This window comes from Anopheles moucheti, chromosome 2 (genome assembly GCF_943734755.1).
Source record: "Anopheles moucheti chromosome 2, idAnoMoucSN_F20_07, whole genome shotgun sequence".
Classification (NCBI taxonomy): domain Eukaryota; kingdom Metazoa; phylum Arthropoda; class Insecta; order Diptera; family Culicidae; genus Anopheles; species Anopheles moucheti.
In genome coordinates, this window is record NC_069140.1 from 27,395,904 (window position 1) to 27,415,596 (window position 19,693).

The 19,693-nt window shown below is 42.7% G+C and overlaps 1 protein-coding gene across 1 annotated transcript in view; it reads right to left on the minus strand.

Annotated features, from left to right (window-relative positions):
- Positions 1-6,099: 6,099 nt before the first annotated feature.
- The window catches only part of LOC128298280 (uncharacterized), a 47,466-nt gene continuing 33,872 nt past the window's right edge, over positions 6,100-19,693 (minus strand). The window contains exons 3-4 of the mRNA XM_053034025.1: positions 8,237-9,545; positions 6,100-6,257 (exon numbers count right to left, since the gene is read on the minus strand). Of these exons, the coding sequence (XP_052889985.1) occupies positions 6,100-6,257; positions 8,237-9,545 (1,467 nt within the window). The remainder of the gene's footprint in view (positions 6,258-8,236; positions 9,546-19,693) is intronic.

Consider the following 19,693-nt stretch of genomic DNA (forward strand, 5'->3'; position numbering starts at 1 on the left):
GAATTGGCATTTATCCTTATTCACCCGTATACCACGGTCATGCAGTCGTCGAAGAACCTCTTCTAATCGACTTAGATGTGCTTCATCGTTTTCCCCTGTAATCTTTATGTCATCCAAGAAAACACTTACTCCTTGTATCCCTTGCAGTATGGATTCCATTTGTCTTTGCCAAATAGCAGGAGCCGAAGCCACACCGTACATGAGACGATTCGGACAGTAAAGACCACGATGAGTTGATAAAGTAAGGATTTCCCGATCTTCTGGAGCAACTTCCAGTTGTAAATATGCTTGGACAAGATCAATCTTGCTGAACTTCTTCCCTCCAGCAAGTGAAGCAAACAATTCATCCACTGTAGGTAGCGGATGCTTGTCCACAACAAGGTTGGGATTTACGGTTTGTTTGTAGTCCCCGCAAATCCGCACTCGATTCTGTGATTTCTTCACAGGAACTATAGGGGTAGCCCAATTACTAGAATCTACCTTCGTAAGCACACCTTCTGCAACAAGTTTATCCAACTCGTCTTCTACAGGTTTAATTAAGTTAAACGGTAGTTTCCGTGCTTTCATAAACACTGGTCGTACGTTTTCCTTCAGATGCAAATTAGCCTGTACATTAGAAATCCGACCGATCGAATCGTCGAAAACCTTCGGGTAAGTTTGCAGTAGAGTCTTCAAAGCAGCAGCACGGCACGGGGAAGCAGCAGCAGCAAGCGTGTTTACCGTATTCCTATTCGCAATCACACTATTCCAATCCAGTGAGATTTCTTTAAGCCACTCGCGTCCTAACAATGGGTGTTTTTCGGAGTTTACAACATACAATGGCAGCTTTACTTTTTGATCGCCTAATTGCACCGTAGCATCCAAAATACCCTGCACTTTGATAGAAGTATTGCAGTAGCTCACCAATTCCGTATTGCATGTACGTAGTTGCGTTTGTGGAAAGAATCGGTTTTTACATGTAGTACTAATGATACTCACCGGTGAACCAGTATCAATCTCGAATTCGATCTGCTTCCCGTTCACCGAGACATCTATTGTAAATTTCTGGAACCGCGATACCACACCGACAGAACAAACATTGTAGATTTTTGTGCTATTTGTTCCCTGTCGATCATCGGTATGATCGACGTAATTAGCATGTACCGCATTAGGTTTCTTCATTGGACGGGTCTCGTTTTTAGCAGACTTTTTAAGGCACACTTTTGCCAAGTGCCCTTGCAATTTACAAAACGAACACTCTGTTCTTTTGTGTTTACACACATTTGCAAGATGCGATTTATCTCCGCAGCGGAAACAACTAGAACCGTTCGCATTTTGGTTCTGTTTCGTATTTAGCGGTCCTTTTTTTTCCTTGCGATGTTGATGTACCGCATGTACGTCCTGTTTGGATGAACCGTTTTCGATCTCCGCTCGTCCCTTACGTGACAACTCCATGCTGATAGCTATTCCGAGTGCTGTGTTCAGTGTAAGCTCACGTTTCTCTAGCAGTCTATCGCGGATATCGCCTCGTTTAATGCCAAAAACCAACTGGTTTCGCAACGCCGTATCAAGATACGCCCCAAAATTGCAGGTTACTGCAATTTTCCGAAGAGCCACCAAGTATTCTTCCACTGTTTCTTCAGCCGAAGCAGCATCTTTGTCCCCCTGTCGGCGACAATTAAAACGGTAGTTTTCGGCAATTTCATGTGGTTTCGGACTGTAGAACGTATCCAAAATAGAGACTATTTCTTCGTATGTTTTCACTCTAGGGGATTCCGGAGCCACTTTGTCACAGATGATGTCGTACGTTTCCGGACCCATGTAATGCAAAAGAAAGTTTTTCCTTATCTCATCATTATTTACCGCATAAAGAAGAAAGGCCGTCTCAAGTCGTTCTACCCACCGCATCCATTTGGATTTCTTCTTATCGAATGAATCGATGATGAAATTCGGTGGTAGAACCGCAGTAGCAGTAGCAGTATCGGTAATAGCAGAAGTACCCTCAGAAGCAGTATTCGACGTTTCCGCTGTGTTGGCAGGTTTCTGCCCAGCAACACTTGTAGTACGCGTATTCGTCATCCTCGTCGCCAAAACTGTTGTAACCGAGCAGCAAGTAAAACCAAAGAGTTTCTTCCGTTTCCTCAAGACTCTATATATTTCCACATTCGTTGTTTCTCTACAGTACTTTTCTGTCTTCCCGCACTTTTCCTTCTGTCATATAGCGTCCTAACTTGACAGATGTCAAGGTTGCTATAGTAGTTATAACAACAGCACTATCTTCAACCATGTTTGTCATACCGACTGCAGCTGATCGATAACATGTTGGCGTATGGAAATAATCTAATTCGCTTTTTCCTCTTCCCTTCTAATGGGGTTCAAGCTGCCCTAACCACGCATATGCGCAAACAGTAAACTTATCTCAAGGTCCAATACGGAGCCTTCAAAGCGGACCATTAATCTACTAACATTATATTAGCCCGAGCAAACCCAAGCTGCACAAAAACAATTCGAAGATAAATTATCAATCGTACAGTCATGCCAATTTGCAGAGCATGGATTCTGAAGCAGCGTTGTTGTAAAATTGAAATAAATTCAATTGAACACACATGACCAGCAAAAACTTGTTTTGATAAGTTTATAGGGATTGTTCTTAAATCATGCATGTGATATTGGTTCATTACAAATACTGAAAGGAAGAAAAAGTAAACAGTTGACTCACCTGTTCAGTAGAAAAGCAGCATTAACTTACGACACCGCACAAAGAACTTCAAATGTTTTCTACTAGATTTCGTATATTTTGTATAGCATTATCGTTCCACTTTAACATTGTGTGTTTGCATATTGTACAATATCAGCGTTGTTTAGACTGTTGGTTTATTTTTTAATTTGTTTCTGCTTGATGCTGTTTCACTTACATAGACAATTAGTTTTGTTTACATGCCCTTTTATTTCCACGTGGTTTAACAAGCGCAACAACTTAGTTTAGCAGTTTTATCATTTTCTTACATTTTCTTCATCTTCATTCTTCATTTTCTTTTCAACTTACTTGTAGCGTTTAATATTCGTTGCTTTTGTTTATGGGTTTTGTTTTTATGTGTGTTTTTTCAAATTCTGACCTTTTTTACTTCTACTATTTACAAATACACAACTTCTTTTATAATTGTTTAAAACTTTTTTCACAATTTTTATGAGTGTAGTACATTTTTCATTACTTTCAATCGTTGTCTGTTGCACATGGAAAAGCGAACTATTTTTGTTTACTTCATTCTAGAGCAATGTTAATATCTGTCTTTTAAGTCAATTCCAATGCATGGTACATTACGTTCGTTCAGGTTCGTTCGCAAATATATCTGTACAGCGTGCTGTGCTGATTGGTGAAGTAATTAAAGAACGATCTATGATAATGCCTGAGCGGCTGAATGCATCATTTATAAGTGAGCCGTCATCTCCACGCGGCATTTCCTTTGCGACAAGCAATCAACCCTTGATCAAGCATTCCATCCATGTCTTATCTTTACGCTGCAAATTATTCATGATTAATGAAATGAGCAATATTAGAAGTAGCCGAAATAATGTAGTTCGATTGAAATTATCGATAATTATATTTAAGGTTTTGATGTTTCATGATCAGTAAAACTTTGATGCTTGATGGATATTGACTTCAAGCGGCATTGCTTGAATACCACATTCTCTTTCTACAATATGTTATGGCACTCAGTTCTTCGATACTGTTAGGCGTTGACTTACTTGGCTGCTTTTGTTTGTGGGCAGCTTCAAACTTCTAATATTTTAGCATACATTTTCATCACATTCTCCAAAAAAGAAATGACAAGAAACGCAGCTAAAATGTGCGCACATAATAAACATTTACTTATCTTGTTTTTTCGTTTCTTCACTGCCTATGTGATGAATGCATTAAGCGGTTCAAACTGTGTTGTGAGGTTTTAAGGTTTGTTTCGAGAGACATCAGTGGATGTAAATTTCGCATTCAGAAAATAAAAACCCCTTTTAATTGATTTTAAGAGTAAAGCACAATCACAAGATCGTTCAGATTACCTCACACCGATGGGTAATGTGTTAAGCATAACTAAATAAGTTATTATTGACTAGAAGAATTTAAAGTAATGTATTAAAGAAAAATACGATTTCGCAGGAGCAGGAACGCAGTGTGCACACGAAGTGAACCGAGAAAAACCACAAAAGCTCATGACTATTTCTATTGGCAGTTTTTGAAGCAATAGTCTTGCTGCTTTTCACAATAAATAATATGATCGATTTGATGAATCGTCTTCATAAAACTTCGATGGCCGTGAGGATTGCAGGGTGCTTACAGGGTAAGGATGCTGCAGTTAACTAGTCGTATTAATTTGTTTTGCAGGGTTTTGCTTGATTATTTTATGGAGTTAAGGCTTGAAGCGTTGGATTTGTATATTTCCTGAAAATGGTACATTATTGTCTATCATTTGCTGTGTCAGAACGAGGTTTTCGGCTTTAAACATTAAATCTTACTCACACTAGCTCTACTTAAACTTGCACTATTTGGTATTATTTGTGTTTTTTCTACTCGTTCGATTACGGGGTGGGGTTTGTACGGATTTTCAACGTAGAATCGAACGATCGACTCGTCACAATCCCGGCCACAATGCCCGCTGTCGTTTACATTTCTTCGTTCGATGCGGTAGCGTTTATTGATTGTTGGGTGCTCTTGTAACCTTCACAAGGTGTTCACACAGGTTGTCACACCGTTTACTTAAATGTCTAGTAAGTGTTGTTCGAATTCTGAACTCCTGAGTTAGATCTCGTACAAGATGCTTCTGTTGAGTATTTTTACACACCTAAGTGTTAGCTGATTGCTATTGGAACAATATTCGGACATATTTGTCCGTAAGCTAAACATGATTTGCAAGGCTTTTGATATCCTTTGACGATTACCAGCGCTAACTAGAATCATCTCAGGGCGACTTTAGGAAAATATCTTCTTTCCTGAAGTCCCAGCCTAACAGGCTAGTATAAGGTGCTCCATAGATAACATTTATAATCAGATCCATTCCGTTACGGTGTTCTGCTGTACGAACTGAAATTCATCGATTTTATGTATCGATCCTCAAATCAAAAGATTTGTACACTAGCGCCGTAAACAAAGGCTCCAATACGCACAGCTTCTGTCCTGGTACAAGCAAATAAAGTACAGATTCTACAGGTTCCATATTCGCAAATAAATCGAACTACTGCTCGATCAACATTTACAACAAAGACATAAATAATGTTGGAGACACCGGTAAATGGGATCGTTTACACCTAGCGTACTAGATGGCTGGTGGACAGTTTTGCAATACTTTTCCCTCACTTATCTATTAACTATGTACAAGCAGTACCGAATAGAACCGAAGCTTCTACGGACGCCGGACTGATGCATTACTTCGGCAGCAGGAACGGAAGCACCAAATCCTTTCGTGAACCATTCTATTAGAGTAGTAGTGTTTAAATAGTAAGCTACAGTTATAGCCGTCATGGAAGCATTTCAGAAACAGTAAGAAATAACGAGGCATCTTTTATTGACCTGTGCTAGTGGTCCTAGTGCTGTGTGATGTATGTGAAAATTTGGTCTGACTGGACTTTCATCTGCAATAGTGTTCTGTAAATGTTAAATAGCCAAGATTAATATTATGCGACTGTGGGAGTATGCTGCAATGGATGGGATTTTAAACGAATGATTTGCGTTAGATATAGCTCCGAGCAGTTCCATTTAGCAGCAAAAGCATCTGCAAAAGCGTCTCACGAAACATTGAATGAATTTAACTTTAGAACGGAGATTACCGTCAAAAGTAAAAATAAAAATCAGTCTCTACCGTTTACCAGTGGTTTGTCACCGCGTTTGTATGAGATTTTTACATCCTCTTTTCGTTCACCGTAATTCGTACTGCCAATTGGTTCAATAGTGATCAACCGTCGCATCAACCGATTCCACCCTTTAACCACAGTGACAAATCATTTGCTGAACCTAGCAGTGCGAAACCACCGGTCACTGTTTGTTGGGGTTTAATTTGGTCGCTGTTTCGTGCAGTTTGGTTCGCGACAGATGGGACGCTAGTGGCAGTGCAACGTCTCTTCGATCTCCGATCATAGATATAGCAAATGCACAGTGGCACCGTACACAACGAGAGTGCTTAGGCTAAGGAAACTACAGCAGGATAATGCTTTGTAGCGGCTGCGCTGCTCGGATACCGAGCTGGTGGGGAGCAATTCGTGCCAGGAGGAAGCTGTGGGAGATCCTGGAACTGAAATAAAACAGCGGAATAGAAGAAGAAGAACAGGAAGGTTTCGAATTAGCGCGCGACGCTCATATCCCACGCACAAATGAACAAATGAACACACACACACACACAGATACGAGGGTACGGTTACAATACATACACAAACACACCCATGTTGATAGGGAAACAATCGAAACCACACAAAAATGTCAATCCTGTTTCCGGTGATGCGACATGCGATCTAAACCACGATGCTACTCAACATAGACACGACATAAAACAAACATGCACAAATCACACAACATCAACCACCTTGGGACCATCGGCAACATCTGGAGATGTGCAGGACATGCCATGCTATCCGAACGGTCCATCAATCCTTGCGCGATGCTTATTGCCATGCTGCTGCTGGTAGGCTAACGTGCAGGATGCAGTAGTTTCGCGAGTTCGTCCTGTTCGAAGCATCGGATTAGCACTTTGAAGGAAGTTTAGACATGCTGCTGTTGCTGAAATCAAACATCACTACAAACATTACAAACATGCATGCACACAACGATATTCTACGAAAGAGTCTAATGGTCTAAAATAAAAAATGAACTGATTTTGGCGATTTTTCAGACTAAGTTCCTTGCAGAAGTCCAAGTTTTCAAGTTCTTGGTCTCTGATAGAAGATAGATAGAAAATGTTTGAATGATATATCCTGATAAAGGAGGATCTTCTGCAATACTTTTGTAGTCTAAATAGAGAAACAACTGATCGCGTCAGGAACACTGAAGAGTTTTCCGACATTAATTTTTAAATGGACTATTCCTCAGGATCTCCTCATTTTTTTCTTGTAGAAGTCGTAGTCGTTTTGAGATTAGACCATTTTTTGGTAATACAATCATAATGTTAGCTATTTAAATTTTAACAATCGTTCATGCCTAAACTTAATAAAACATGCTTGCAGCTAGAATTAGACACACAAAGAAGAAAACGACATGCTTCACAACAAGAACGGTTGCAGACTGTGCTAGCCTGAACCTTAAACACATGCAACAAGACAGCTGAGGCGGTATTTAACCTGTTTTGTTTTGCTCAAACATCTAGCGTGCTGTCACAGAATATCAAAAAATCAATAAACTAACCAGCCACTAGCAAAACCCGAACTTTGTTGAGCCAAATCTTCTATTCAATACCTGGACTGTTTCAGGTGCATGCGTTAGTTGCAAAATGTAGCTTGCAGATCAAACACGATCATTTGCGGATTGATGCGACAACAGAAACATGAGGGATATGCAGTTCCCGTATGAGCGTGTTGCGAGAGATGTTATTGGATGGAATATTGGTGGAAAAGTAAATCAAATGCTCGATATCTATGATCGGATAACGAAAAAATAGAACACATAGGAAAGGAGACAGAAGAAGAAGAATAGCCAAAGGTGCATCGCTTACGCTCGAACAAGTAGTAGAAAGATAAGTTGAAATTCATGTCAAGAAAATGTCTCAAAATGCTGCACGAAACATTAATTTTGCTGTATAATAAGAGGTAAACCGAAAAATGTCCGTAAGAGTAGTGTTTGATTTGTGTTACGCGTTTGCTTGCTAGTAATTTCATACTTTCAAGTTTAGTAGTTTGACCGTAATGTTCTGTCAGTTCCAACTCAGGGGCATGCATGTACGGTGGCATGATTTGCTTGTTTACTCGTTTGTTTACTACCATCCAACGCTAATATCATCCTTCATCCACATTTGCAGGAGTATTTTTTTGTGTTGACTTGATAGGTTTTTGGTTAATTTTTGCTATAGATTTTAATGTGTTTTGCTCTGTATGATGCCAGTTGTTGTGTTTAATCGAGCACAAATTGTACGAGTTGTACGAGTGTATGTTCCAAAACTAGAAACCAAACTAATGCAAGACACTATGTATGTACGCCAAATACGGAGTGTACCCTAAAATTCCATATCATCTAAGTCCTCCTCCTCCACAAAGTTGATAGCATGACCGGGATGTGTATGATTACCTTCGTCGAGCTCGTCCAGCTCGTCCACGAGCTCGGCAGACGGTTGCAGCACCTCGTCCATATCGAGCTCGGAATCGGAATCGGACTGTTGCGAGGTATCCTGCAGATCGTTGCTCACCGTCGTCGGTTCGGTGGTGGGTCGGGCCGTTGCCAATGGAAACGGTGCCGGTGGTCGCACTGTTCGCGCGATCATCAACGAGGCCGGCTTGGGCTGGCTCAGCTTGCTGGTCACTATACTCGCACTCACCAGCTTGGCTTTAATCGGACCACTGGGTTTGGTGAGATTGGTGCCGTTTCCATTCCGTTTTCCGTTGACCGTTTGTTGATGCTGCTGCTGTAGGTTAGGTTTTTTCGGTTTCCGAGATGGACCACCGTTCGGAGGCGGCGTTCCGTTTCGCGGACCCGATGGGAGCTTCTTCGTTGGTTTCGGCTTCCGGGTATTTGGTGTTGCTGTGAGTTGGGCGTACGGTTGACCCGGACGGTTGGGCCCACCGTTGCTAATACTTGCTATTAGACTATTTGCACTGCTGCTGTTGCTAATACTACTACTACTGCTGCTGCTGCTGCTGCTACTGCTGCTGCTGCTGGTGACATTGCTGAGAATGGTTGACTGGTTGGTGCCTGCGCTACTGCTACCTACGGAACTATTGCTACTGCTAGGGCTGATACTTCCACTATCGCTACTAATACTACTACTGCCCCGGGGCTGTCCCTGGTTGGGGCCTGCCTTCTTCTTACCACTATTTGTACCACCTACACCTGTGCCCGGCACACCCGGTCGGAAGCAGTGCTCTCCCGGCACCTCATCCTCACGACATTTCCGTCGCTTTTTCTTCTTCTTCTGTCGCAGCCCGTCCTTCTCGTCTTTACCAGAGGCATTCGGCTGACTGTTCTTCTTACCACCACCACCGCCACCACTCGTGGAAGAGGTCGCTGCTACACCCTTTGCCGATGCAGCCTGCGGACCACAGACCGGTCTGGGGCGCATTTCCTTAGCCGTCAGCTCCACCAAGGGTTGCCCCGTTTCGCACAGCTGGTTCAGTCCGTGGCGGACGTGGTCAGCACCGAACAGCCGCGAGATGAGCTGCTCCACTCGATCGTGGGCCACCGTTTGGGTGAGCGCCTTCGTGTAGGTGGCCAGTTTGCCGAGCGTTCGGTTGACTGGGATCTGGATTTTGCGCGGTTGGCCCGTTTTATTGAGCGCTAGGTACAGCGTCCGCCGAGCATTCGAGTGTTGTGTAGACGAATAAGTGTTGTAGTGATGCTGCTCCATCTGCTCGTTGAAGATGCAATCGTCGGTGAATTCTTTCTGCAGTGGGGAAAATTCAAAAGGAAGAAAGAAGGAAAGAAGAGCTTTAATCAAGAGTCTGGTACTACGTCTTAATTTGGTGTAAAAGGGCGGCGCCACCAACCATATGCTGCCATGTTAGTGCGTTCAGAATCGTAATTATGGACGGCGGAGCAAACGCTTTGTAGAATCGGCGACACTTTTGCGCAATTTGTTGTACGAGATAATCGAGTTAACGCCATCGGCTTAATGTCTTAATATGGACCACGCGAAGCAGTGGGCAACCGTACAGCCAGTTGCTATCGTTGCACATTGCAGTTGACACCGTTTTAATCATTCGCATCATTTCGCGTGGATACGAATTAATTAGAATACATAATTGCGTTTGAAAACCGGCGGGGAAGGTGCATGGTTTGAGGCAAGGGTTGAAGACATGTCGCTCGTTGACCATGTGAACGAGTGTCGCCGTTAAATGATATTCTTCCGGGATGTTTACTGTCGGTGAAATTCAATCTACCCCATTTGGTCAAGTGACGATCGTTGCTGAGGTGCAAGCGGTCCCGACTGTGTGGTACGACAAGTGCATGCGTGCAGGAGAACGCTCGTTACGATCGGTTCTTGCACTCAGACACTGCACGGCGACTTCCCTCTTGGTGACTTTCCATGATACTATAGACAACCTTCCGAGAACTCTATGTCTGAAGCTGCTGCTCACCGTACAACGGACAAGATCTATTCTCAAGAAAACGAGTGTTGCACGCGTATATCCGGGGTATATCAATGGAATGGGAGTTGTTTCTATCGCGCGTGTTTTTAGTTACACCGATCGGTTTTGGTTCTCCCAGACAGAAGCAACCGTCACGAAGTGGCTCCAAAGCAACAAGGAAAACCAATGTGAAGGAAACCACAAAAAGTACAAATCATCACAATTTCAATGTCCCGTAGCGCACAGGTGCTGGAAGGATCACCGTTCGGTGTCCTGCAAGCGTACGAAGGAGAAAGAGAAGGGAATCTGATGCTACGCTAGGTGTAGGATCCTGGTTCTATAGACATCCGAAGGTGCTAGCGGGTCGTCGGAAAGGTAATAAAATTTGAATGTTTATTGGACAGGTTGATAAAGGGGTGAAACAAACCAAACGATCGAAGCTAACGAGGCGATCAAAGGAAAGTATTATTAACAATCAATATTGGGACATCGAAGTCGTTAACGCCACAAAAAGGTCGTCGTGGTGACTGGAAATGGATCGTTGTGCACCGTGTCTTGGTCTCTCGCTTTATCTCCTTTCCTACACCTTCAGTATCCTTTTTGTGAAGAATCAAAGACAAAACTTTGGATCTTTGGGTTTTTTACTTAGAGCGTAGCTCACAAGGACCTTCGATGGCACTTGGTGTGAAAATATCAGATGATTGTACATCTAAAGATCGTGATAAAATTGCTTACAAATCGCACGTCTTAATGGAAGATTTTGAGGATGTCCCTAAACGTGAAGGGTCTCGGTAAAGGAAGTTATCGTGTGTGAATATCTTAGATCGGTGTCAAGTTATGCTGACAGTTAACATGTTTTTCACACATTTAAAATAACTCGGGGATGCTGTCTGTTTAGCAGAACTTTGCTCAATTATGAAACTCCAGTCTATTCCAGTCAATAAGCACAACTTACAGTTGCGTGATCGGCTGGAGCATAAATAATATGGAGATCGTTTTATGAGTGCTGCTAGTGGGTGAGTTAAAGATAAAACAAACAAGACAAACGAGACACCATGGTCCAAAAATCAACTTCTCGGCAGATTCATTCTTCCCACCAGTACCCGCTATATGTGAGGTCATCGTCACCAATTCTGACAAGCATTTTATGCAGCCGGTGGTCTCGTTGTAAATGCGTATCACAACATCCCGACTATACTTCTGCTCAGCCCAAGAGATTTCACTTTCTTCGGAAGCTGCTACCGTTGCTCTGATGGCGGCACTAGGCAAATAAGCAGTGACTCGTAAGCAAGGCAATTAGCTTGTCCATACATCATTGTACACCTTTGCAGATCCGACATTCGCTTGCATTCCGCCCTGGTAGCATCCATTGCGGCGAGTTTTATGGCCTGCAATTTAATTGCATTTGTTTTATTTGACTTGCTCGTACAGACAGTGTGCGGCTATGGACTACAAATTGGTTATTCCCCTGCTAGCGGAGATGGTCCAATATTTCAGGAACGTATGCACCGTGCCAATCTAGAATTGCATTCTCGATGCTGCAGACGGTTGTGATTGATGATCAGTTCGTTGGTAGGAGAAAACGCACGGAGAACGATTGACTAGGCATGCTTGATCTCAGGACGGGTGGTTGTGACTCGGGCAGGAGTCAATCAGGCGTGAAATGATCGAGAGAGCGACATACACTAACGAGAGACATCCGAGAAGATGCTGGACCCGATTGGAGATGGTACGATTGACAGATGATATCGGGTCCCGTCAAGTGGACACATTTTTTTTTCTACTCTGACCACCCAGCCTGTACTTGCAGACTGACCACCGCAAAGGATAGCGTTAAAGCTTGCCACCGTATTCCGTCGATGAAGCCATTCATAACAGAATGATCGTAGGTTCGAAAGAAGCTGCATCGTTTAGTGGACAGAACTCAACTCGGAGAATCATCCCCACGGTTAACCTTTCCCTTTCGGAACAGCATAATGAAGACATAGCCATGAACGGCCAGAACCAGTATGGGATGGGAATAAATTACACTCATTTATGCTTATTTATTGCTATGCTGTTTCTCACTGCTAAGTGGCTTAACTGCTCTGCGGTGCTAGAACGGTTAAAAGACCAGAAGCGTTGGTGCTGCCCAACTAGGGAACGGTTTGTTTTGCATTCGGCACATTGCAAATTAATGCATCGGGATAGTGCTTTGCTGGGTAGCGTTGTGGCGAAGAATCTCGTTTTGATGTAAGAAGTTACCATTACACTATTTTATTACTAAGTAGTGTAGCAAAGTATTATCTGTCGATCGACCAGTTATGACAGATATCAACCAGATACCGGGAAGCTGAAAATAGCATCATAAATAATCCAAAGATCGTGCGTTCATTTGATTGTTTTGCTCTGATTATGTGTGGAGCATATTACTTTTTTCATTTTGCATTCCTCAGAACGGTAGGAAAAGTTTTACAAAAAATGTTTAAAATGTCCGCGAATAGGAAAATGATTTATATTTTTCCGTCTTCCTTTGTTGGTTTTATCTTGTCTTCCCATTATAAAGGGAACAACTTTAATGAAGCAGTCAGGCTAACCCAAATTTGAATGTTTTTTTTAATAAAAGATTTCCTCCTTACACCTTTCTCTTGTGGATAAAGAAGTGTGACTTCCGTTCAAAATTATGGAGAAGATTTTTTACCTTGGTTTCAACCATCGAATAAATCACAACGGAACATAAGGAAAGACATAAAAAATGCCCTATAGCTGTATCAAGCCCAACGCAGTGAAGATGCATCGAATCTGAGGATTTTTTTTTTGCTCCTTTGTTTGATCGCCACAACGGAAGGCAGATCGATAGCGAGGTTAAGATATGCAGCCGTTTTGTTCGCCATTTTTTAAGCTCCCAAAAGGGTTTTTGTTGCTCTTTTTATATTTTCTTTCTTCGTTAGCCATTTTTTCTTTAAAGCCCACAGAGAAAGTAACCAGTGAACTTTCGAGTTGATTAACACAGGATTGAAATGACTTTTCGACGGTATCTCCAAGGTTTTTTAGGAGGGTTACTAAGCGTGTTATAAATGTTACAAACATTCAAGGCCAGAAACGATGCGATATCGAAAACAAAAGCCCTAATATTACCACCTCTACTGGTGATCACAAATGCTAAGGGTTTCTGTCAAACGCTGTTGATTGATTCCGTTTAAACCCGTTTGCAGGGCAAGGCAACTTGATAGCTTCGTGGGAGCAGATTGCATCGATTAGACCAATCCCAAAAACTCCACAGCCGCTCCGCAAGCTTATCAACTGCAGTGCGTAAAGGTGACCAATCAATTAGGCATGGTTATGCAACGATGTTATGCCGAGGGAAGATATCGTATGGCCCGATATTCCAACTGGAGCCCTACCGTCACATAAGCGGATTTAGGGCCCGAACAGATTGCATCGAGTGAAAGTGAATGGGATCAGAAGGTGTATATGTTTATGTTATGACGTATTCGATTAGCTCAAAATGTTTAAAAATTTGTTATTTTAATCCGTTTTGCATGTATTATCAAAGCTACACGCTGGTAGCATTATTTACAAGCAATTAAATGGTAGTACCATGCGTGTCATCGTTTAGATTAAGATTTGGTAAATTTTACGGAATATGTTCCAATGGGTTTGACTATTTTGTGATGAAATTTGTTGCTATTGACGGGTTGCATCGTAACTTTAAGCTCCTTATTGTCTTACTTAACGCTGTGAATGATTATGACCTATTTAGGTTCTTCCTGTGACACGACTTATCTATTGCTAGATTTTTAGCCCTTCGATTGAATTGTAAAGATTGTTCTATCACCTTAAGTTTAAGTGCATGCTCTCGCTAACAAACTTGAACGAATTCTTCTTAATATTTATTATTTTCCATTTAGAAAACCGCTGCTGTAAGGTTTGCAAAATTACGGCCGACTCTGGCAGCAAATCTTATCAAATGACAATTTATATATAGACAAATAAATTCTGTATCCAAAACTACATTTGACTAACAAATGTTGCTAACGGTTAGCCGAAACATAGCACGACAGCTAACTGAAGCATGTAAATGGCCGGTGAAATGGTTACGCGCTTTTCGTATTTTGCCAAGCCTGGTAGAAAACTGGTCAAGCAGCCTGGCCATCCGACGTTGATGCTAATTTACGAGCATTGTGCATTTTGTTTATCATAGGATAGGAATAGACTGGACCTAGACTGTTGGTCGGAATAGAGTAGGAAGATGAAACGTAAATAAAGGTGTCGTCTTGCCTGGCTCTTGTTTATGGGATATTTTCTCCACAAGATAAGAGCGCTAAGGATCCGTTAAAATGGGCTTGATTATTTAAAACATAATACTACCGTATGCTTGTCCGATCTTGTTGATCGTTTCGGAAGATTCGCGATGTCTAGGAGAAACTTCATGTATGTCGCGAAACTAATCAAATTACACCATAGGTAAAAGTTTGGTAGGAGAGGGAGTTATTCATAAATCCTTGAAGTTTTTAATCGATGAATTTCTACCTTGAATTTCTACGCAAACTTTGCATTTGCTATTATGCGTTGGTTGCCTAACACTAACTACATTGTTGTATAGTTAGCACGCATGAATAGCGACTATATAGCACGCATATCGCAGTAATGTGTTATTTGCGGCTTTACATAACGTCATACGCATCATTCTTTTCTTCGATATTGAATATTTATTTGGAAAATAAATTTAAATACATAAATTTAACTGCAAAACATTCCCAATTTAATATACTACACTTATTTGTACATTACTTATGTAAATATAACTTGCAATATACTAGCAACACATAGGCACACTAGAAGTAGTGCCTCTAGGGATTCCAGTTTCGCGCAAGAATAGAAATATTTCGCACGACAGTCAAGTGCAACGCAAGCACCCAAAACGTGAGCCGACCGATACCTGACGCATTACGGCTCTAATATACGAAACCGTTCGAACGCGGTCAGTGCACTGAGCGTCGATGAGTAAGTGTTTTCCGTGCGTTCAAAAGACATCCCTAGACAGAGTTTTCCATATTTGTTTGCTTCCGTTGGGTCAAAAATAGTGAACGCGCTTGACAAAATAGGGACAGCACCGTGTCGATGGATTACTTTCCGGGGACAGACAAATCGATTCGAGGTGTCGGATTGTGGTTGTTGTTTGCTCCGCCAGTCGTTAGTTCTCCGTATTGTGCAAGAAACCAGTTATGTGCGTCTCATAACGATTATGCTGATCGTGCTACTAATATGCCAACAGCATTCAAGATGAAACTCGTGCCGCCATATATTCCATAATTAAACCTTCGCAGCACAAATTTGTAATAAAATTGCCAATATTCGTACGAAACAACGAGCGAGCTCACATCAAAGAATGTTCACTTCCCCCACCCGCGAAAAGCTTCAGTAAAACCAATTTTACAACGTGAACGTAAAAACGCACATTCCGCTAATGGTACCGGAATCTTCTGCAATCATCCCGGGTCAATGACCGGCTACGAAACCGGCGTGCGTAGAGATTGCGTACTGCAAAACCCGTGGACCATTCGCTACCCTTCGGTGCGTATGTCGCCGGTGTTTGTGCGTGAGGAGTGTTGGACCTCTCCACATCCCTCCCTAGCCTTTTTTCCTCATATTTTCTTTTACGACCCTATAATACAGTCGACTATTTGGTGGCCGCAACCAGCGGATGGAGATGCAAAGTGAAAACTCAAATCCATCGGTTCGGTCATAAAGCTGCGAAGTGAAATCATAAATCCTGCCATGGGTTGTCTCGCTTCGCATCGGCAGTACGCATCGCGGCTGGGAAAGGTCAAGAATGTGAATGGGTCCCTTTCATATTGGAGAAGGTGCTCACCGGTCAAATCGCCGAATCAAACTGTTAGACACTATAAAGCAACCGTCAGCTTCAGAGAAGGACTTTGTTTGGATGGCATGTGTAAATTTAGCGCACTTGGTGAGATGAATGGGATAACTTAGAATATTAGTCAATTCCACTTTCAATTCTTTACAAGGCAGTAGCAATCCAAATACTACGTGTGTGTGTCCTTCAGAGGAATATTTATTTAGTCAGATCACTTTGGATGTTAAGGACGCACTCCACTCTCCAAATCAGTGAATGGAACGGAAATAGCTCGAATACGATCGATCTTCTGTGTAAAGCGAAACTGAAATATCACATTGACAGTTTGTTTAGATTCGTACGCACCGAATAGAAAAGGGAAGCTGCTATGTTTATCTAATTCCTCTGTCTTGTAGCCTTCTTGTTCGACTTCGTATCTTGCATAAAGAAGAACCATTTCGCTCACTTCTTCCCTTTGCTACCGGTGACCATTAGCAATCAGTAGCGCCAATTTTATTGCATACTGTTCGCTGACCAGCCCGTCGGTAAGTGCCTGCGTACAAGAATTCGTTGTCATTCGTTTGTCAGGACAGGTGGGGAGGGCATGATCTTTCAGTGGGGTTTAAAAATACATTCATTCTCGGAAGCTACCCTGCGGGCCACGGGTCATTCGGAAAGAATTATGTACCGATGCGCGTGTCACTGTTTGCGTACTTGGCGGGGTCCCGACTCGACAGAATGTAAGTAACACTGACAACATTACATACGGGTGTGAGGAAGAAAACGAAACCGACCGATCAAATGGGATGGGGTGTCTTTCCTGAATGTGGAAAGAAAAACAAAAAAAAAACAAACTTATGGGCAAAACTGGTGGGCGCAAGAGAAAGGCCACGACCACTTGACAAAGTGCTGCGTAGCGTAATTTCAAGTTCAATGTCTGGTGCGTGTAGACGACGAACGGTTTTGCAAGCCACCGTGGGCTGGTTGACGCCGTAACTGGGGCTTGCGTCCGTACAGGAACAAACGATTTGTTTGACCTCTTTGAGTTGGTTGAAAAAAAAGGGAAACATTTTTCTCTCCCGAAGCATGTGCAAATGATTCTTTCGCGGCGGCAGCGAAACAAAACCACCAGCTACTTACGCAATGCACGCATGTTTATCTTGCCGCGTGACTAACTGCCTTCGCCCATCGGTTCATTTCCCGGACCGGATACTGGTTGGGGAGGAATTTGCGAAAAATTCGCTCACGCAATGCGAGAAATATGTGCACAGCGTTCGGTTGGGGAAAAGTCGAAAATTATCCAACTGTTTGTGCGAATTGCGGTACGAGGCTGCATTTGTACGGCGTACAAGAACAAACCAAACAGGTCATTAACCGCGCTAGGTGTGCCAAGTGTGGAATTCGGTGTGCCAAGAAATAAAAAAAAACGGCACCTTGCTTCTAAAGGAAACAATCATTGTTTCGTGTACGATTTAAAAATACAATCAATTACCGCATTGGTGCTGTTTAATTTCGATGTTTCGCGAAGGGAAATTGATTGCAAGGTATATTTAGACGATCATACTTTCAAGAATATTAACTCTATAAGCGAGCTGGTATGCAATACTGATTGGGACATTAAAAATAAAGCTCAACTATGCTCCCCAGCGACAGAGAATCCAATGTCTTATCAGATTGATAACTATCTGCCCTTTTATGGCCTTAGAATTAAGACATTATATTTCACCAACGGGAAGACGCATAGTAAGAATGAAATCTCTCAAGAAACATTGAGTGTCTCACTCCGGTGGCATCTTTCATATGGAAACCACGACCCAGAACGAATAAAATGTAAACAGTTTAGAACCTTCGAAATAATTTATGACCACTGCTGGAACACGTTGCATGCGATATTTCCCAGGCCACGAGCCCATATCACCGGAGATCGGGTTGAAATTCGGGCTCTCCTCTCCGACCATTTTGTTCCAGCAAGCGCACGGCATGGGTTCCGGGAGGACTTCGATGCAGTTAATTATGCTAGGCGTATCGTTTAGACATTTTTTCTTGTTTTCCGATACGCTATGATGGTTTTTTTATTCACTTGCTACAATGGAATGGAATGCAACTGAGCATCGGTGGAAATGGGATTGCCCTTCCTAACCCGCACGACAAATCTTTATCAAATCATTTGCATCCACAAACCGCCAAATGGGTTTGGTTCGAGGTTAACCGAGGCTAACTGAAGTTCGACGGGGTCGTCGGGGTACAATGCAATAAAAAAAAAAAGAAACCAACCCAAAAGCTGCAGAATGATTTATCGATTCTAGCTTCTCCGGCAGGCATTGTTGCACCGCAACCGAAGGCCACCGATGGCGCCTGGCCTGAAGGTTTTCGGGACACGATTCCAAGCAACCCGTCCGGGACGTTACACGAATCGAGATGGAATAAAATGAAATTGAATTTTAATGATGCCTTAAAAGTTGTGCGACTTCTGATGTAACGTGGGACATGCCTGTCGCATGGCACGCTGCCCAGGGCGTACCGAATCGGATAAACTCCAGCCGCATGGCTAACAAATGAAAATGTTGTCTAATTCAGGCGCTAAATTAGGTGATGATATTCGTTACGATTGGATCGTTTGTAGCTGCAAAAATGAAAAATCGTTTCCTTCAATCACATGGGTGTTTAAGAAAAAAAGACGTGAATATTTTGGACTAACGCATCTCTCAACGGTTGTCTTAGAGCGACTTTCGACTTCATCGTCGAAAGTGATGCGTTAATGTGCCGAGCAAGAGGGCACACTGTAAACTCATGAGAAACATGCAAACGAACAAAGTGTACAGAAGAATGCTATAAATTAGGAAACTTTTTTCCAACAAAACCCCAAAAAAAAAATGACAAAATGCCGGAACTGAATGGAACCGTTTGTATTAGGTTGGTGTGCGGAGCAGATCTCACCACACTACCACACCGATACATGAAGCGCATCATTAAAACTGGATTAAAATAGGATTACACGTATTTAAACCCAAATAAATCCATCAGCACTGGCGTACATTTGCGATAGGGGCCATGCGATGCACCCTCCGTGGCCGGTTGCTCTAAGCCTCTAAACCACAACGGGAGTCAACACGAGTGCACATGCATAGGTACAGCAACCGAAAAAAAAGCGACAACCCCGTTCTGCTAACGCCGAGGTCATGAGCAGGGGATGGGCGGCTAGAAGCAAACGGAGGGCCAACAAAATTAACATATCAACTTTTCCACTTTTCCACCACACATCATTTCCCGGTGGTGCGTACGTAAGAGGGCCCGTTTGCCCCAGAGGGTCACAGTACTCGATCCCTTCAGCATTTCAATTACGCACTTTCGGGTACGGCAACTCCATTCGGTGGTCGGTGGGTTGCGGTCGGAACCAATGTCAAACACATGTTCGGATTGTTTAGATCCTGTTCCTTTAAGTACGGTGTGCCCTTCGACTTTTCCGCCGATCTCGCGCGTTGAGTGCATTTCTATGGTGGTGAGGAGATAGCTGTTGGCTGGTCGCACCTTGTCGCACCAGTGCCAGCGCGTTCGCTGCTCTTGTGTTGTGAATTTTTTTACCAAAAGACAAACAAACAAACCGTTCCTTGTCGGATCGTGTAA